Source organism: Salarias fasciatus, chromosome 9 (assembly GCF_902148845.1).
Source record: "Salarias fasciatus chromosome 9, fSalaFa1.1, whole genome shotgun sequence".
Taxonomy (NCBI): Eukaryota; Metazoa; Chordata; class Actinopteri; order Blenniiformes; family Blenniidae; genus Salarias; species Salarias fasciatus.
This window is the reverse complement of record NC_043753.1, coordinates 5,141,403-5,161,071: the sequence shown is the minus strand read 5'-3', so window position 1 is coordinate 5,161,071 and position 19,669 is coordinate 5,141,403. Positions and strand designations below refer to the sequence as shown.

Below are 19,669 nucleotides of genomic sequence, written 5' to 3'. Positions count from 1 at the left end.
TTCACCGATCCGGCCTGGAGGTGAAGACTACGACCTGAAGGAAGGCGCTGAGGCACAGGACGGCTGACTGGGCTCCCTGGACGCTTCTGCTGCCATCGTCGTCATCTTCGTGATCATCACCATTGTCGTCATCATCGCCATCGTCATCATCATCATCATCATCAGGACACTCCTGGATTCTCTGGCGCAGGATTCACAATACTGAAGCTACGGACCAGGTACTCTTTTCTTTTCTTTATTTTGTGCTCTGAGAGCGAAGCGGCCTTTGAGTTTCTGGCCTCACCGCTCCCAAGCATCGCCCAGGCCTGCAACTTAGGACAGTAAGCCAGGTGTGTGTGTGTGTGTGAGTGGGCCCCTCATACTTTACTTTAACCCCTCTAAAGCAGATGGATTTCGGTTTTGGTTTACTTTATTGTTTCAGTAAATTATGATCTCTCTTTAACTTATGGTTTGGTGTTTTGCTTCATCTGCTTCTGCTTGTGACTGATTTAACTCAGGGAGAGCAATTAAGTGAAGAAGCTTCATCCCATTTATTCAACAGATAAAGATATAAGGATCTGGGAGGCCCTTACCTCAGACAGTGGGTAAAGGTTACATTAAATGGGGGCTCGTCCGGGAACTAATAATTAATTATTGAATATTAATTGGGATTGATTCACTTGATTTAATGTTTTTCTTGGGTTGATTCAGTTTGACATCCTCTGGAGCCATAGGTTCGCTTTTAAGATTAAGTTTTTTCATGCAATATGGCAAGCTCACTGGTTGATAAGCTTAAGAAATGGTGTCGTGGTGAAGCAATTCATGAAAGCCATGCTCTGCTGACAGTTGTTCCTGAAAACACTGAGATCGCGGTTGTTGAGGAAACATTGCAAACCATTAAATGTCTCGGTCGGGTTCGAGTCCGAGGGCGGATTCTGGGTGACACTGAGAAGGACATGCTTGTACTTTGTGAAAGCAGGGAAGCAGTCACTACAGAGATTGTTCCCCAGGAAGTGACAGCATCAGATGGCTCAGCAGTTTGGCCTATTATCACTACATTTGCCAACCCCAGTACTCAAGAGGACTTTAAAAGTAAACTGGATGCTCTCTTACAGAATGAAGGAAAAACACTAGATGATGTTCAAGCTTTATTCACGGAAACACAACACACTCGCTCTCCTGAAGAATCCCTCATTCGCGCTGTTGCAGATCTAATAGAAAAGACAGGAAAGCCTGTTGCAGGAGGTGTAGCGTATCGGCGCCTGCGCATCTTCTCTGGTGTTGTGCCTACTCCAGCTGGGGAGGAACAGTTTGACCATTGGCTGGAGCAAGCTTACCTGATGGTTGAAGAAAGTGATGGTTCTGACAAGGACAAAAGGAGAGCGATAATGGAGAGTTTAAAGGGGCCAGCTTTAGAAGTGATCAAAGCAATACGCCTATCAGATCCTGAGGTTACACCAGTAAAATGCTTGGAAGCCCTCGAAAGTGCTTTTGGACTTGCTGAGTCCGGTGATGACCTGTATTTCTCCTTCAGATTATTACAGCAGCAAGCTGGTGAAAAACTCTCAGACTTCCTAAGAAGGATTGAACGTGCGCTGACTAGAGTTGTTCAAAGAGGTGGCCTTCCAGCTCGCAATATGGACACAGCCAGAGTAGATCAGCTCCTTAAAGGGGCAGTTAATGCGGACTTAATGTTACTCCAACTAAGATTAAGGGAGAGGCGAGCCAACCCACCTAACTTCTTAGACCTTTTGAAAGAGATACGAACAGAAGAGGAGTACGAAGCTTCTAAAGTAAAACTCAAACAGTCAGTTAGCACGGTTCATGCCAAAGTTCAAGTGGAGAACAGGCAGTCAGAAATACAAACTCTGCGTGCAGAAATAAAAGAAGTCAAATCCATGTTCGCCGCTCTCTCCACTCAATCTCAACCTGAAGTGGCTGTTCCTGGAAATTGTGCAGCTGATACAGCGTCTAGCTTGGATCCTGAAATAATTGCACTAAGAAAGCAGGTCAAGCACCTACAGCAGAAATTAAACTCAAGGAGTTCAATGCGTCAGGTTGTGATGGGGGGTAGCCCACCGCCTAAATCTCCAACCGAAAGTGATGAACGCTTTTGCTACCGTTGTGGTGAAAATGGTCATATGGCAGGAAAATGCAACAGACCTGAAAACCAGAGTAAAGTTATTCAGAGACTGCTTCAAGCACTGAAAAAAGCCAAGTCCAATAACCCACAGCCTACAGCTGGATCCACACCCTCTGATCCTAACTGCACAGTACGAAAGAGTACGGTAGAAATGATAAAACCCGCGGGTATACCTGAAGGTTTAATAGGCCCACCTTCAGTTGAGCCGTTGAAAGTAAATGGGCACCTGTGTGATGCATTGCTGGACAGTGGTTCACGTGTTAGCATAATTTTTGAGTCCTGGTACAGGAAATACCTGCCAGATACGCCCATTCACCCTGTAAACAAGCTGGACATATGGGGCTTAAGTGATTCTAGTTACCCTTACCTCGGCTACGTGGTTGTGGACATGGAGTTCCCAAAGGAAGTAATAGGAGCCCCAGCAACCATGTCTGTCCTGGCCTTGATTTGTCCCGATCCACCAGGTCCTGATCAGACACCTGTCATCATAGGGACAAATGCCAAAGCCAGTCTCTCCAAACGTTTGGCCCAACTATGCAGTGACACCCCTGGCATTCCGGCCCACGTTCTTGGTATTCACGGCTCTGACTCTCAAGCAGAAACAAGCATTCTCGCATCAGTCCCAGAAGAGAATGATGGAGTAGGCTCCGTGAAATGGGAGGGCCCTGGATCTCTGATGATACCTGCAGGGGGCAGTGTCAAAGCCACCTGTACAGTCATTCTAGATCGGCCTCTCCCTAAAGAAATCCTAATAGTTGAAGCGACAACAGCTAGCCTACTGCCTGCAGAAGTATTACTTCAGCCTATGGTAATACCAAGTGGAGCTGCAGAGGGCAATCGCTGTACAGTCTTGATTCAGAATGAGTCGCTGCGGAACATAAACTTACCTGTTGGCACCGTTGTGGGGTGCGTCTGTGTCGCGGATGTTGTCACAACCGTGCCCGGTCATCAGTCCGAGTCTGAGCCTTTCAACCCCAGTCAGATTGACTTTGGAGACTCACCAGTTCCTGAGCAGTGGAAGGCCAGATTACGCCAAAAGTTAGCTCAAAGAGCAACAGTCTTCTCTGTGGATGAGCTCGATGTTGGATTGGCTAAAGGCGTGGAGCATAATATCCGTTTGTCAGATCCACGACCATTCCGTGAGCGTTCTCGACGCATTGCTCCGGCAGACATCGATGATGTGCGTCGTCACATACAGAAACTGCTAGCAGTCGGCATCATCAAAGAGTCCAGAAGCCCATATGCATCCCCCATAGTGGTTGTTAGGAAAAAGAATGGAAAGGTCAGGATGTGTATAGATTATCGCGCACTCAATAGCCGTACCATACCTGACCAATACACCACGCCACGGATCGATGATGCACTGGATTGTCTCTCTGGTAGCAGGTGGTTTTCTGTATTAGATTTGAGAAGTGGTTACTATCAGATTGCCATGAAGGAGGAGGACAAAGAAAAAACCGCTTTTATTTGTCCGTTGGGCTTCTATCAGTTTGAAAGAATGCCCCAAGGCATCACAGGAGCACCCGCAACATTCCAACGCTTGATGGAGAAAGCGGTGGGTGACATGAATCTTCTTCAGGTTCTTGTGTATTTGGATGATTTGATTGTGTTCGGTCAAACATTACAAGAACATGAGGAAAGATTGTTGAAAGTCCTTGACAGACTCCAGGAAGTAGGCCTCAAGATAGCCATAGACAAGTGTCAGTTCTGTCAGACAAAAGTAAAGTATGTTGGCCACATAGTTTCAGCTGATGGCATTGCCGCTGATCCAAAAAAGATCGAAGCAGTTACCAATTGGCCCAGACCCCACAACCTGAAGGCCCTACGATCCTTCTTAGGTTTCTGTGGGTATTATCGGCGATTTATTAAAAACTACTCGGCAGTTGTGCGCCCTCTGACAGACCTTACGAAGGGATACACTCCCACCCACCGGAGAAAAACCCCTCAAAAGAAACAAAACCACACTTACCTTGATGAGAAGGAACCATTTGGAGACAGATGGGATGAGTCATGCACTGAAGCTTTCACTCAGATCAAACATTGTCTCACTAATGCCCCTGTATTAGCTTTTGCTGATCCGAACAAGCCATACATCTTGCATGTAGATGCCAGCTTAAGTGGACTTGGGGCTGTCCTTTATCAAGAGTATCCAGAAGGACTGAGACCCGTGGCATTTGCCAGTCGCAAACTAAGTCCCTCTGAAAAGAACTACCCCGTCCATCAATTAGAGTTCCTGTCCTTAAAATGGGCCATAGTTGAGAAGTTCCATGATTATTTGTATGGAACTCATTTCACTGTTCGCACTGACAATAATCCACTCACGTATGTCCTCACCACTGCCAAACTCAATGCAATAGGGCATCGGTGGCTGTCGGACCTGTCTGTGTATGAGTTCGACATCATTTATCGACCTGGTCGGAGCAATATTGATGCAGATCTGTTGTCCAGGATGGAACCAAGAGAAGAAGCAGAGTGGCAAAGTATCTCGCGTTCTGGTGTTAAGTCCATTTGTCAGCGTGTTGGTACACTCGACTCTCCTACCGACTCACCCAAGTATGTTCAGCAACTTGGAGCCCCTCCGGATTGCATCCCTGAAGTGTATGCCTACCCCACACGCATGCAGCTAAACACCTTAAGCCAGTTGTCCCGACAGGAGTTAATCACAGCCCAACGTCAAGACATGGTAATAAAGATTGCCATGCAGGCCATGAACTCTGGCAGATGGCCTGAAGATCTCAAATCAAATGCTGAAATGCAAGCCATGAAAAGAGACATCGCGAAGCTAGTCATGAAAGATGGATTACTACACCGTGTCAGCACAAGCCACACAGGAAAACAGACCTATCAACTTGTCCTACCAAATGAGTTCAGGACCGTCGTGTTGAAGTCTATGCATGATGACCTTGGTCATTTGGGGGTAGAGAGAACCACAGACATGCTTAGAAGCAGGTTTTTCTGGCCACGAATGGCCTTGCATGTGGAGCAGTACATAAAGAACTGTGGAGAATGTGTGCTAAGGAAAACTCCCTGTCAAAGAGTAGCTCCCCTGCACCAGATTGTGAGCACAGGTCCTATGGACCTAGTCTGCATAGATTTTCTCTCTATGGAACCTGACTCAAAGGGAATAAGTAATGTTCTTGTGGTAACAGACCACTTTACAAGATATGCTCAAGCTTTTCCCACCAAAAACCAAACAGCCCTCACAGTTGCCAAAATCCTAGTGGAAAAATACTTCATCCACTATGGTTTACCTGCACGTATCCACTCAGATCAAGGCAGAGACTTTGAGTCCAGACTCATTAAAGAGCTGCTTAAAATATTGGGAATACGTAAATCTCGTACAACCCCGTATCATCCCCAAGGTGACCCGCAACCTGAACGTTTCAACAGAACCTTGTTGTCAATGCTAGGCACCCTGAGTCAAGAGAAGAAACGCCAATGGAGCCAGCATATTGTCCATCTCGTTCATGCTTACAATAGCACCAAATGTGACTCCACGGGTTACTCCCCTTATTTCCTTATGTTTGGGCGAGAAGCTAAGCTCCCCGTTGATCTGTGTTTTGGCACCTGTTCAGAGGACAAAAGTGGAACACAGCACTCAGTCTATGTCGCCAAATTGAAGGAAGATCTTCAAAAGGCTTACAAAATGGCAGCTGAAGCCTCAAACAAATCTCACCTCCGCAATAAAAAGACTTATGACAAAAGACTGGGATTCTGGAACCTTCAACCAGGGGACCGAGTCTTGGTGAAGAAGCTTGGACTGAAAGGGAAGCACAAACTTGAAAATCGGTGGAATGAAATTCCCTATGTTATATTGGAGCAACTGCCGAACTTACCTGTGTATAAACTGAAGCCCCAAACTGGTGATGGGAAAGTAAAAACTCTGCACAGAGACCACCTTTTACCAATTGGAGATCTTGTGAGATTCCCAATACAGGATGAGGTAGAAGAGGCGCAAACGAGGCAACCTACCCGAAGGAGTATGCGCAGTAAGCACCCTTCTGTCAAACATGTAGCACAAATGGAGAGTGACCCATCTTCTGAGTTGTCTGATTTTGAGTATGTTAGACCTCAAAGAAACTACAGAACTTACCTTGAACAGCTACTCAAGGACAGAGCTGAGAGCAGCCGTTATAGACCTGAGGAGAGAGAAGATACCATTTCCAGGAGTGACAGTGTTTCAGAAGATCGTCCTGTGGGAGGTCGAGATCGTCCCGTTGAGGAGGATGGGCAGAGTAGATCCCCAGAGTCCGATGCCGAACCTGAAACTGCGTCTAGTGAAGACCAGAGACAACCAAGTCCTCACAACGTATTCCCCCCACAGACACCTCCGAGGCCCAAACGAACACTTAAACCTGTTGTCAAACTCACTTATGATCAACCGGGTAAATCCAGAGATCAACCTCTCACCATAGTACACAGAGGCATTACCATACACATTGGTAAAACCTAGTTATACCTTCCGTATGGTTACATTACATCTGATGAGGACATCAGGCGTTTAGGAGGGGGAGGATGTAACCCAGACAAGTGTGAGAGAATATATGAAGATTATTGAATTATGGAATGAGTTTTGCAAAGAAGTGAAATTTATGTTTGTTTGAGTAAATGTTTACCATCTGACTGACAGAGATGAGGAATGACATGTATGAGTTGTATTTTATTTTTGTTTTGTTTTGAAGGGCGACACACAGGAAGTTCTGTGTCTGTGTTTTCTTATTGGCCGCCCTGGTGTATATTAGCTTGATTGACTGAATCCGGGGGAGGAGGTGTGTCCTATGCGTATGCTTGACGGCAGAAGCCACGGAGAGGAGACGCGGCCGTCGGACTAATTAAGCGTTTTCCCTGAGATCGCTAGCCCAGCGGCTGTCGGGGAACACGGAGTCCTGCGTTGTGGACCGGCGGTAGTCCGGAGCCACCCGATCTGGCCGGTTACAATCCTGTTTGGGCCATCAGCGCCGTAGCCTTCGCTGGCACAGCAGAGGCAGAGGGAGAGTTTGCCGCACAGGCAAACTCTGCAGACTCTTCACCGATCCGGCCTGGAGGTGAAGACTACGACCTGAAGGAAGGCGCTGAGGCACAGGACGGCTGACTGGGCTCCCTGGACGCTTCTGCTGCCATCGTCGTCATCTTCGTGATCATCACCATTGTCGTCATCATCGCCATCGTCATCATCATCATCATCATCAGGACACTCCTGGATTCTCTGGCGCAGGATTCACAATACTGAAGCTACGGACCAGGTACTCTTTTCTTTTCTTTATTTTGTGCTCTGAGAGCGAAGCGGCCTTTGAGTTTCTGGCCTCACCGCTCCCAAGCATCGCCCAGGCCTGCAACTTAGGACAGTAAGCCAGGTGTGTGTGTGTGTGTGAGTGGGCCCCTCATACTTTACTTTAACCCCTCTAAAGCAGATGGATTTCGGTTTTGGTTTACTTTATTGTTTCAGTAAATTATGATCTCTCTTTAACTTATGGTTTGGTGTTTTGCTTCATCTGCTTCTGCTTGTGACTGATTTAACTCAGGGAGAGCAATTAAGTGAAGAAGCTTCATCCCATTTATTCAACAGATAAAGATATAAGGATCTGGGAGGCCCTTACCTCAGACAGTGGGTAAAGGTTACACCAGCATTTTTCAGACAACGTTGACATTTTCGTGTGGAATAGAATAGAACTACTTTAACGTCCAGTGAGGTTCAGAACACAGAGGAGACCTGGATAAGAAATGATTTGAGCTTTTCTCTCTTCGCTGCTTCAGACTCACCAGCACAGAAACATGACTCAACGTTTTTCCATCCCGCCTGATCAGCCCGATGTGACTGACGTCTGTCAGAACCGTGACTGATTGATAATGGATCACAGAAATAATGAAGCCGTCTCTGAATCCATTCACTCGGTATTTGTCTTCCTTTCTGAGAGTCAGGCCTGATTATTGATTCCATTCTTCTTTCTGACAGTTCAGCTCAAAACACTGCTTGATTTGAAAAGTCTGATTTCAGGGGCCGGTTCAGCTTTCTCCGGTTTCAGCAGGAAGAAAATCACTTCCTTCACTGAAACTTCTGTCTTATTAAAGCGTCTGAACGTCTCAATCTGTCGGTGACATTTGGTTCTCAGAGGAGGAATGGAAGGAGTCATTTTCTGTTGTACCGTCGCTCTGAGTGACCGCAGGACGAGGCAGCTGGCCTGAAGAAACATCTGGAGCTGAGAAACAGAGGAGAGACTCCAGAGATCCCTGGACGGACGGAGCGACGAGAGATAAAAACCTGAATCTGTGACGTGAGCAGAATCAGACGTACTCAGACAGGGACGTCTGCAGTCTCCTGTCGGGGATGTTTCTCCCAGTACGGCATCGGCCCGATACCGGCGCCGGTATCGGCGTCAGTATCGGTGCGTCCCCAGTTCACTTGGAAGTTATTGATCAGCTGTTCGTCCCGTTCGTGCTGCGCCGTGAATCATCAGCACAAAGGAGAAGCTCCAAACAAACCTGAGAAGAATTACTGCGGCGTCGGGCGCCCAGCCCCCCCCTCCTCCCCTCCCTCCCCACCCTCATCTCAGCGGCGCCTCCTTCCTCCCCCGCCTCCCGGATTTCTGCCCCAGACTCAAACACACAGCAGTTATTTATTCTGTGTTGGAGGATTCATTACTTGTTGCTGCCTTGCTTTGAAAGGCCGGTGTGGGCTTAATAAATTCACACTCTCTCCTCCCGCCTACTTCCACCTCAGTGTGTGTGTGTGTGTGTGTGTGTGTGTGTGTGTGTGTGTGTGTGTGTGTGTGTGTGTGTGTTTGTGTGTGTGTGTGTGTGATGCGCACATCTCACTTCTGAAACAAAGCCTTGTGAATAAAAATACAAGCTGGTCTCTGGTTGAGGACTAATACAGTTCATACCAGGAATTAATCAGGAAGCGAGACAGTTTGATTTCACACACACACACACACACACACACACACACACACACACACACACACACACACGCTCACGCACGGTAGTCCAGTGTGTGTGTGTCCTGTGTGTGACTGGGTGCACACAGGAACGTTTGCATGTGTGTTGCACAGTTTTCCGCCCCCGTTAAACAGCAGAGAGCTGCAGTGCGCTGCTGGACGGAGACGAACACGTCGGTGGGATTTATTGAACGGATCTGAGGAACGACCTCAAACCAGAACAGAAAATAAGAAGTTTTGGACGAAACTGAGAAAAGATGGAAAGATCAAGAAGAGAGAATGTCTTAAAATAAAAGCACTAATGAAAGGAGGATATTAAAAAGTTGTGGAGTTTTTCTCTGTATCAGCATCTAGAAATCACCGTGTTGGTTTTGGATCTTTCAAAATAAATTAAAATTGAATTGAAGTGAATTTCTCAGAAGTCAGGTTGGATTCTGTAAGCGTTTCAAATTCCACAGAACCAAACACAGAACTGCATTCCTCCTGAAATGATGCATTTTCCAGCCATCCGTGAACGAAGTTCTTTTTCGCCTCCAATCGGTCAGTAGCACAACGAACGGCAAACTTCAGGAAATACAACAAACTGCGTCTGATATGAGAAATACGATGGTTTAGCCTGATCAGAGAAGTGACTGACGTTCAGAGGGTGAATAGTGTGAGACTGGAGATGTGAGGAGGAAACGGTATGGAGCTCAGCATCCTGAGCCAATCACAGCCAGTCATTCCCCACCCGGCCCGGCCGCCACTCCCAGCATGCATCAGTGATCCCTGGTTCTTCCAGTCACTGAATTCTCCTTCCTTCTACCTCTTCTGGTGGATCCAGACTCCACTCAGAGCTGCAGCTGCTTCTAAAGCCATTTCTGGAACGCTCGCACTGGACTGTAGTCCTTCCACTGCTCTCACCGCCGGAGGGATATCTACAGCGACCCGTGAATTTCTCAGCGCACACACACACACACACACACACACACACACACACACACACACACACACACACACACGAGATCTGGACTGACTGGGAGAAAGAAAACACACGTCTCCGCTCTCAGCCTGAGGAGATTTTCTTTCAGCTCCTGTAACGTTTTCATGTGAAATATTCAGAAACGGTTCATCTAAAGGCCACAGATGTGCTCAGTGTGACTCAGGGCAACTCATGAGAAGAAGAGTGAAAGTAATCATTGTGTTCAAAAGCTGCGCTCTCTCTCCACTGAAGCTTTTTATTTATTTATGAATTATTTTGTTTATTTGCGGCGGAGAGGGGGGGGGGGCAGCGGGAGAGATATCCGCAGGTCGTCCATGCTGCCTATTGACATTTTGGCAGTTTTCCACTTGTGTGTGTTGTGTGTGTGTGTGTGTGTGTATGTGTGTGATTTCCATATCGCGAAAGGTCAGAGGTCAGAAGCGAGCGCTATCCCTGAGCCGCAGGCAAAGTGTCCAGGCGGCGCTGATAAGTCTGTTTGCCCCAGACGGGTCTGTTCAGGCGGCAGCAGATAGAGCAGCGTTTTCACCACAGATATGAAGATTAACGGCTGTCCCGCTTGCTCCTGTGTGTGTGTGTGTGTGTGTGTGTGTGTGTGTGTGTGTGTGTGTGTGTGTGTGCGTGTGTGTGTGTGAGGTCAGATGGCTTGCATTGGACAGAACTTTCTCTCCAGCAGCTGTATGAAAATCCCTGACACACACACACACACACACACACTCCAAACTCATTCATGCTGCGGTTCGGTTCTGGAATTAGAACTGAATTAGGATTGAAGCCGCGGCCGCAGAATAGAATTGTGAGGAAATGTGAATAAATTGATCAGCGGAGGGAATTCAGACGCGATCAAGTCTGGGACCTTTATCAATATAAACGCACAAAATATGCACATAACATATTCAAGGATTTGATTTTGCTGTGGAGCTTTAAATGAGTTTTTCTTTTGCTTCACCTTTTTCTCTAATTTGTATTTCTTTCTTTCTGTTTTTTTCTTCCCTCCTTTGAAATGTTAAAGTGTCACAACTGCAAGACAACAAAGCTTCAGTAAAGTGTTGGAACCCTGACAAACAGGCTCCTGAATAATGGAACGATGCATAAAATATACATAGGAATAAGACAACGAGGGGACGATTCAAACCAAAACGTTAATTGGGAAAAATGCAAAGCAGAATATGAAAGACTGAAAATCAGAAATGTAGCTGAATTTGAAAAAAATATTGGATTTTTTGAGTGTGCAGGACTAAAATGGTTGATAAATTTACTTCTAGTTAATAAAAATGGAAAATTCTCGTCACCAGGATGTAGTTTTAGCATTACATAGTTTTTTTTTTCTCTCAGTTCAGCTCATTGATGCAGCTGCAGCACATCTGTTCGGTTCTGTCTGATTGATTCTCTCAATCGCTCCATTTCAGTTTACATTGCAGAAGGTTATTTGGAGGAAGATGCTCTATAATTTGAATTCTCATTGAACAGATTGAACCAAGCAAAGGAAAACAACACAGCTGAGAGGACGAACTGTCGATATGGACGATGTGTTCAGGCTCTAACGTTGCTCCTGGGTGGAGATGTGGGTTCTGGATGGAGACATGAGGTTTTGGGTGGAGCTGTGTCGTGGACCTGTCTGACCTCCACCCTCTCTGTCTGCCACTGCCTGCTGAGCTCTCATCCCTTCACGCCGTTGAGTCTCGCTGGGATTCGAACTCGCAGTCGACATGCAGCCGAGTCAAAGTGAATATTCATGAAGTCTTATTCTCCATCTGAGTCCCGGCTGGAGGCGGACGGACGGAGAGGGGGGGCGGAGGTGGAGGTGGAGGCTTCCTGCTCTGCAGGTCGTCTTTTATGAGGAATCAGACTCTTTCTTCTGGCATCAGGCCGATTCCTCAGGCTGCGGCGCCATTAGTGCCGTTTGCTGTTTCTCTTTTCATCTCCCAATAAATTATCTCTGTGAACGAACGCCGTGTTTCTGACGGAGGCTTTTATTGATGGATGCAGTTCAGAAACGCTTCTCCGTCCAGGAGGAGAAAATCAAATCTTCAAATACGATCCAATCAGCGGCGACGCACCAGAGCGCCTCACTGTTCGACTCTCTGCTTTCTGCTCTCATTTAGATATAGATGGACTCAGTGAAAACACAGAAAAACATACTGCATCGTCCATAAACACACACACACACAGGAAAATGTCACTGAATGTGATTTTAGTTACAAAACTGTACAGATGTACACAAATCTACAAATGTGATCAAAATGCATGTTGAGGTTTTTCTCTGAAGTGGATCTCTGACGACGAGGGAAGCTGAAAAACTGGAGATGATATTTAAATTAACTCAGGTGTCAATACTGGATTAATTTGGGAAGAATTTGTACCTTGTTTGTTTCCCAGCTGCCAAGACACACTCACATTTCATCTGCCCACACACACACACACACACACACACACACACACACACACACACACACTGGGCTTTGTGCAGCAGCTTCATGGGAATTTCAGTATTTAATGTCGCCTCACTGAGGCCAAGACTGAAATAATGAGAAGAGGCATCCAGAGCCGGAGCCCTCAGCTGACGTTCTTCCCAGGAGTGTGAGAGTGAGAACAACACAGCTGGATTATCTTCAGTCGGCAGGGAAACTCCTCCGTCGACTCTACGCCGATGACACTTCGCTTCCTGGTCATGAGAGGAAACCTGACGGCGACGTCACGGCGCTGCTAAGAAATGAGCTCTGAGTGTCTCCTGAAGGCCAGAAAGTTCAGTCAAGCTTCTGAGAACAGAGAGAACGTTTCTCCAGAAACCAGCAGCAACCCTGTTTTCAGAGCTTCTTCATAAATCATCTGGATTTTAAACTTTGATCGTTTTAATCTGCTGTGAATGCCTTTTTGTACAAATGTTCATTCTGTGGCATTAACACCAATGAGATACTATATTTTTTTCATTTTCAGCCAATAAAAGATCCATCTTCATGGTAATTATGACAATTATAGTGGAAGAAGCACAAACTTTGTTCCAGTCAAACAGGAAGAATATTTAAAGGTTAGGATGATTACAGCTGGAGGTTAAAGGAAGAAAAACAGTGAAATGAGGAAGAACAGCGCTGAAACTATAGTTTTTTTTCAGTGAGAATTAATGAAACTGTTGCATAACGATGCTGCAGATGGAGTTTTGGTTTTATTGAGGTGGAACTGCAGATAGTTTTTTATTATTTTTCCAGGTGAGGTGACTGCTGGAGTCTGAACGCATCGCGAGGAAGCTGCTCTCCAGTCCAGCAGAGACACGACTTCCTCTCCACTGTGTCACTTTAAACAGGAAATTTGGTTTTCTAAAAAAAAATAGGCCTTCTTCAGATAAGGACAAATAAGGTTATTTTTAAAGCTGTCAGCTCTACATGACAACAATTCCAGTGAAAACAAATTATTTTTCTGTTTTTCTTTTCAAAAACTTTCATGACATAAAACCAATAACCAATAACCAAAAAATAAAACATGACACCTTCTTACAAAAGGTTTTCTGACTTTTGAACTCTGTTCAACTTCCAGTCCAGTTTGAACCTGATCACTCATTTTCTTAACGAGCACATCTGGCCTGATGTTTCTTTTCAGATTCCCTCGACTGAGTTTAGCCATGAGCTGTTTGCTGAGTCGAGTGAAAACAGCAGCAAAGGTCGGTTTTCCTCTTTTATCACTGCAGAGTTTGACGAGACGTGACTCATATTGATCATCATGGCAGATATATGACTTATAGAACTCATCATCCTCTCAAATGCTACCTGAAATATTAATTCTGCTATTTTCGCTGCAGCAATAAAGCCGTTCTGCTAAAACACCCACATCGCCGCTTCCATCTGTCGCACAAAGTTTCTCCGGAGAAAGTTTCACTTTTCACAAAGCCGACGCTTCTTCATTTTTAAAGAAAGGCATTGAAAGTGTTACCAGGAACCCAAGGACGGAGCTCCTCACGCTGAGGTTCAACTCGGTTACATTTGGATGAAGTCAGAGAGACTTGATTAAAAAAAAAAAGTACAGCTACTCTTCTATTAAAATGCTTTTCAAAGGCTGTGTGAGTCTTTTTATGCAGATTAGAATCAAATCTTATTTTCAGAAATGAAAATTATCTGAGGCTGATTCTCCTCTTCACAGCAGTTAAAAAGGACGTATGGCTTTCTCCTCACCCTACTTTGACCCCAGGGTTTGAACCTTGACCTTCTGCAGCTCGCAGGACCTCTCGCCACAGATCTGTGTCGCACTGTGTCCATCGTCCTCCGGGTGGCAGCACTGAGCATCGCTGGCTTCCAAGTTGTACTGAATTCCAAACGTTTCTTAGGACTTAAAGGTGCTGTAGGCAGGATTTTGCTAGTCAATGCTAATGTTTCTGTGTTTTCTTTGGATTAAATGTTAGAGTATCCATTGATAATCCTTCAGGAGTGTAGCATAACTGCTGTACCGCGAGGGCGCAGCGTTTCCATCTGTCTCTGTTCTGAGCTGAAAAGGAATCTCCACAGCTCCAGGTATCTTTGACCAATCAGAAGAGCCCCTGAGTCTCTAACCGTGATTGGTCGAGGGGCGTTCGTCACACGTTCTTGTGGGAGGGGCTTAACTTGCGTAAGGGCGTGATGTCAGAGAAAACAGGACCGGATTGGCTGTGCTGGGTTTCAAATCGCCATCTTGCTTGGCGGAGATGCGGAATCCTGCCTACAGCACCTTTAACCAGAACTTAGTTGGGTAATTATGTGATCTGTTAATTTTCACTGACTGTTTTCGTTGGTTTTCATTAAACGATACCTTGGAGGGATGGTGAGCGGCGACAGAGCGAACCACTGATCCACTGCGCCGCCTCACAGTCACTTCTGTCAGCGTGACACAGGTCGCAGCTTCAAGTCTATTCTGGAACAATGCAGATCTTTTTCTGAGGCCCATCTGCATTGTGTGTGTGTGTGTGTGTGTGTGTGTGTGTGTGTGTGTGTGTGTGTGTGTGTGTATGTGTGTGTGTGTGTGTGTGTGTGTGTGACTCCCAGACTGACCGACAGACTGAGCAGATGGCTCACACACTCCCCGCTTCCAATTAATCCCTGGCACTCGCCGCGGCTCTTCTTAACCTGCACTCGCCGGCCCAATCATCGAGCTACACCCAAACCCATATGGAGGGACGACTCGCACAGGTGGCAGTTCATCCGCGGCACGCCGCCAAACACACGCACTTACACACACACTCACACTCACAGTGAAACACCAGGCGAATGAGAAGTAACAATAGAAAGTTGTGTTTTAAATGAATCAGTGTATTGTGTTGTTCTGAACATGTTTTGCCATCACTGGGATAATTTCTCTGCTCTTCTGCTCCAGTTGCTGCTGAATCGCTGCCAGACGAAGAAGCTTGGCAGCGATTCACACTGTTTCCTGCATTCATTTTAGTATTCATTGATTTCTTTTTCTTTTTTGTCTTTTGGAATGAAATTTTCATTTTTGTTTGTAAAAAGCTTCTGAACTGACTTTACTGAGTTTAATGAACAACATGAATAACTTTACCGAGAGCTTTTCCCTCCAGCCTCAAACCATTGTGCGTTTGTGGCTGAGCAGGAAGGCAGCTACACCCCGGAGAGGTCAGCAGATCGTCGCAGGACACAGATCCAGTGTTTGGTCTGCTTCACACCAGAGTCAAACTAGGAGGACCTGCGGGAAACGGTCCCGGTGTTCGTTTGAAGTGAGTGGATGAAGCTCTGAGCTCTCAAACTGTGAGAACGTGGTCGAAGAAATTCAGAAAACTTCACCTCAGTGAGAATTCAGCACGACAAACATCTCATACTAAAGATTTGCAAATAGAAACAGTGAGACGACGAGAGGAACGACTCTCACCACAGTAACAAAACTCATGCAGCTTTTTTCAGATCTCTAAATCAATCTTAAAGGCCTCTCCTCTTGTGTTACTTTCTGTCTCATTTGTTTCCTTTCATCGATCAATAAACGTGCATATTTTTGGACTTCAGGAGGAAACTTGAGAAAGAACATGCAAATTCCAGACATTTCATTTTTGAGAGTGTCTCTTTCTGGGTTTTCAGCATAACACAGTGCGTAGAAAGACGCTGTAAAGCTGTGGCAGGTAAATATGACAGAATATTGTAACAGTATCGCATGTGCAGAGCATTAGTCGTGTTTACATTTCTGTAAATTTTGGTTTCTATGTCCAAATAATAGAGACAGCTGTTTACGACGGAACTAACTGTATGCAGTAGGGTTGTCCTCAGATCGTCGATGATTCGATGATTCGTTCGAAGGGGCCCGATTCGACTGCCAATCCTACAGTCGAAGCATCGAAAAAATGTGGTTATTAAACGAGGACCATTCCATTACAGCTGTATGGGGGTGCTGAATGAAAGATTTTACATAGAATTGCTTGGTTTTTTTTCCAAATAAACATGATATAAAGCCTATTTGCTATACATGTTAGCCTATAAAATATACTGTGGATAAATTTACTTAACTTGTACTTTTATTCAATAATCTATCTATTTAGTGTTTGTGAATGATCCACCATGGTGAGTGGCACAATCCGATTTTGCGCAGAGCTCCGTCACAGAGCAGCATCTCGGTGGTGATTTGGCTGAACTTTAAAAGGCTCAAAATTTCGGGAAAAAAACTTCAGAACAAGTCAAAGATGATCCAAAAAAAGCCAAATGCAAGTTGTGTCAGCAGCTCCTTTCTTATCATTCCACAACAACTATATGGCTTTCCACCTAAATCGGGTAAGTAGCCAGATGATTGGGTGTATGAAAGATGTTTCTGTCACTCAGTTCTCAATTTGAATGCTGACTTTTATTTCGTTTGATTGTAATATTTTAGGTTATTATATATTTTTTTTTATTTATCTAAAAGGCCTATTGTATTTAATTTAGTGTTTGTTCTTGCATGGATGTTGCGCTGCGCAACGGACCCGACACAGCGCAATTAAGCATATTTCATTTAATTTGAGTAGATAATGTGAGAAATTGTTTAGCCAAAAAATGTTGAGCTTATCTGTAGATAAATTACATGCTTTAGTCCGTTTGTTAGAAGAGGGTTTGGTTCTGGTCACTTGAACTACGGTACTTCATTTGTTTGATGTTTAAAGTTACCGACACTTTGTTCCAGTCTGTGTTTCAGTGTGTAGGAAAAAAATAAAAGTGTTGTTTTACCTGCCTGCACTGTTTTTTTTTTTTTTTATTACTGCAACATTCTGCTGTAGCTTATATTCAAATGATTCTAACAAAAAAAAAAAAAAAAAAAAAAAAGATGATAGATTCGACTACCAGTCGACGATCAGCAGGATCGGACAAATCAGGTTCGAATATGGAAATTCATAGTCGGGGACACCTCTAGTATGCAGCAGTTCCAGTTGGGACTGAATTAAGAGGTGCACAGAGAAACACGTGGAAGAGAAACTAAGTTTTAAAAGTCCGTAAAAAGAACAAAAACACAACATTTGCCTCCTTTGTAACGTGATGCAGCCAATGGAGTTCTTATTTTTGTAGTTTGCTTGTTGTTGTTTTTTTGGGGGATTATTATCGTGAAAATATGACATTCTTTGCAGCTAAAGTCCTAAAATTGCTAATGTGGCTACAAGCTCATGTACAGGCTTGAATGAATATTTCTCTTGTAGTAACAATTTCATATACAAGTTCATGAGGTTAAAACTACAATTTGTGTAAATACAGTTAAAAGGCTTCAGTTCATATGTTGTGAATAGACAGATTAAACAAGTTAATCTGCTCATACAACATAAATAACGGTTTCTATCACAACATTTCAGTATGAACAAGGGTTAAAATGTCAGACGCTTGAATGTTTAATGATATTTATGTTTTTTGCAATTAGTATGTTTGTTTACTGGATGAGTTTGTGTTTATTGATATGTATGTTTGTATGTTAACAGTTCTGACATTTGGGGTTGCAGTTTGGAAGTTAATAAACGCTCAGCAGAAGACTTAAAGAACATTTGTGCTGTCCTCGTTGTTCATCACACCGAGGGAGGGACAAATATAATTAGACTTTCTGTCACCAATTGCAGTTTGATGATTAGAGACGAGGCATCGTCCCACTAATGGCTGTCAGCCTATGAGAGCAGAAGCAGACAGCAGAGGTCATGGAGGTCTTCAGTCTGCACTGTACGAACACAGCTGGACCAACGCCGTCCACCAGCCATCAGTATTCACGACCACAATTAGGCCATAATTGGATGAATACAGAAATGTACAAGTGGCTTAACATTTCCTGGAGAGCAGCTCCGTCCCTCATTAGGAGGCTGAAGGTCTGAGAGAGAACGCCTGAAGGCCACGGCCGGTCTGGAGGAGGCAGACGAGACAAAACTCATCTGGGTGCTGAGGAGGGAGTCAAAGCTTCTCCACACTGGAGCCCGGAGCCGCAAAGCCTCATGGGAAAGAGGAAACGTGGAGCCAGGTCAGAGTTCATCTGGACTGAGTGCCCATCGAAGATCAACAGTTTTCGTTGGCGTCAACGTTTTGAACTGTTATGGTTTGGTTAGTGCTTCTGTGTGAGATGTATGTGCACGTGCACATGCATGCACGTTGGGGGGGGGGGTCGAGTCACATAATTATGAGGATTTTCTTATTTCATTTTACAATTTTTAAATGGATTTTTTTGCTCTCCAGAAGAAACCAAATGTTTTCCTTGACCCTAACCCTCCAGTAGTGACGTCGCTTCCATCTGCAGGAAAAAAAACCCTAAAATGAAAATCGCCATCAGTGTTTCATCCAAAGTTTGGACTCATTTTGGATTTTTTTTGCTTTGAAGGTAAAAGCAGAGCTGACTTGTGGAAAGAGCTCCGTTCACTCTTTGAAAGGCTTTGTTCATTTTAAGATGGAGTGTGTTACTTTAAAGGATCCGGTATCCGGTTTGTGCTGTGTGTTGATTAATTTAGCAGAACGTCTTTAGTTTTCATTCATTTTGGCAGAAAACTTTCATATGTCTCAGAAAACTGTTTCAGAGCACGTCTGGATCTGTAGCTCGTGGACCTTCCACTGTTCCACAGTGAGTCGCAGATTCACCCAACCATAAAAACACACAATGCATTTTTTGCTAACGCGTCACAAACTGGTCTGTTTCCTGATGTGTGTCTGACCTGAAATCAGAGCGATGAAGTGTTTTCCTGCCCTGATCTGTGAGCTTCAGCCTCACTGCGATCAGAGGTGAGAAGTAGATCAATCAGGAAGACGTCGCATCTCCACAGGGTTCTTACTGCGTTCCTGAACGCCTCTGATGATGTTTGTTGCGTTTGACGCTCCGTTCCGTCCCCGGAAAGAAGTGAGAAAAGAGAGAAAGTCATTACCAGAGCCCACATTTCCATCAGAACGTGATTTTCTTTGTGGCTTTTCAAACGCTGTCATCTGTCGGCGCTAACAAGGCTGACCTTGTTCTCATTCACGGAAATCCTTTTTTCCTGCCGGCAGCATTCAGGAGACTCGGCCTCCGTCTCGCCGCCGCTTCATTATCAGGCGTGACTTCTGTGCTTGTCGAAGAGGTTTGACTGAGATGTGTAACGGTATTCAGATTGTAATGAGGCTTTTCAGAATCTGAAATCCCCCCCCCCCCCCTTCCTTCATCTCGTCTCGCCGTTTGGCGAGCAGCCATTCTTTTCCTGGACTCAGGTGT

The 19,669-nt window shown here is 45.1% G+C and overlaps 1 protein-coding gene across 1 annotated transcript in view; it reads left to right on the top strand.

Moving 5' to 3' along the window:
* LOC115393914 (NLR family CARD domain-containing protein 3-like) overlaps positions 1 to 19,669 on the top strand; it is a 167,707-nt gene that overhangs the window by 40,334 nt on the left and 107,704 nt on the right. Inside the window, exon 6 of the mRNA XM_030099020.1 lies at positions 11,599 to 11,604. Coding sequence (XP_029954880.1) covers positions 11,599 to 11,604 — 6 coding nt within the window. The remainder of the gene's footprint in view (positions 1 to 11,598; positions 11,605 to 19,669) is intronic.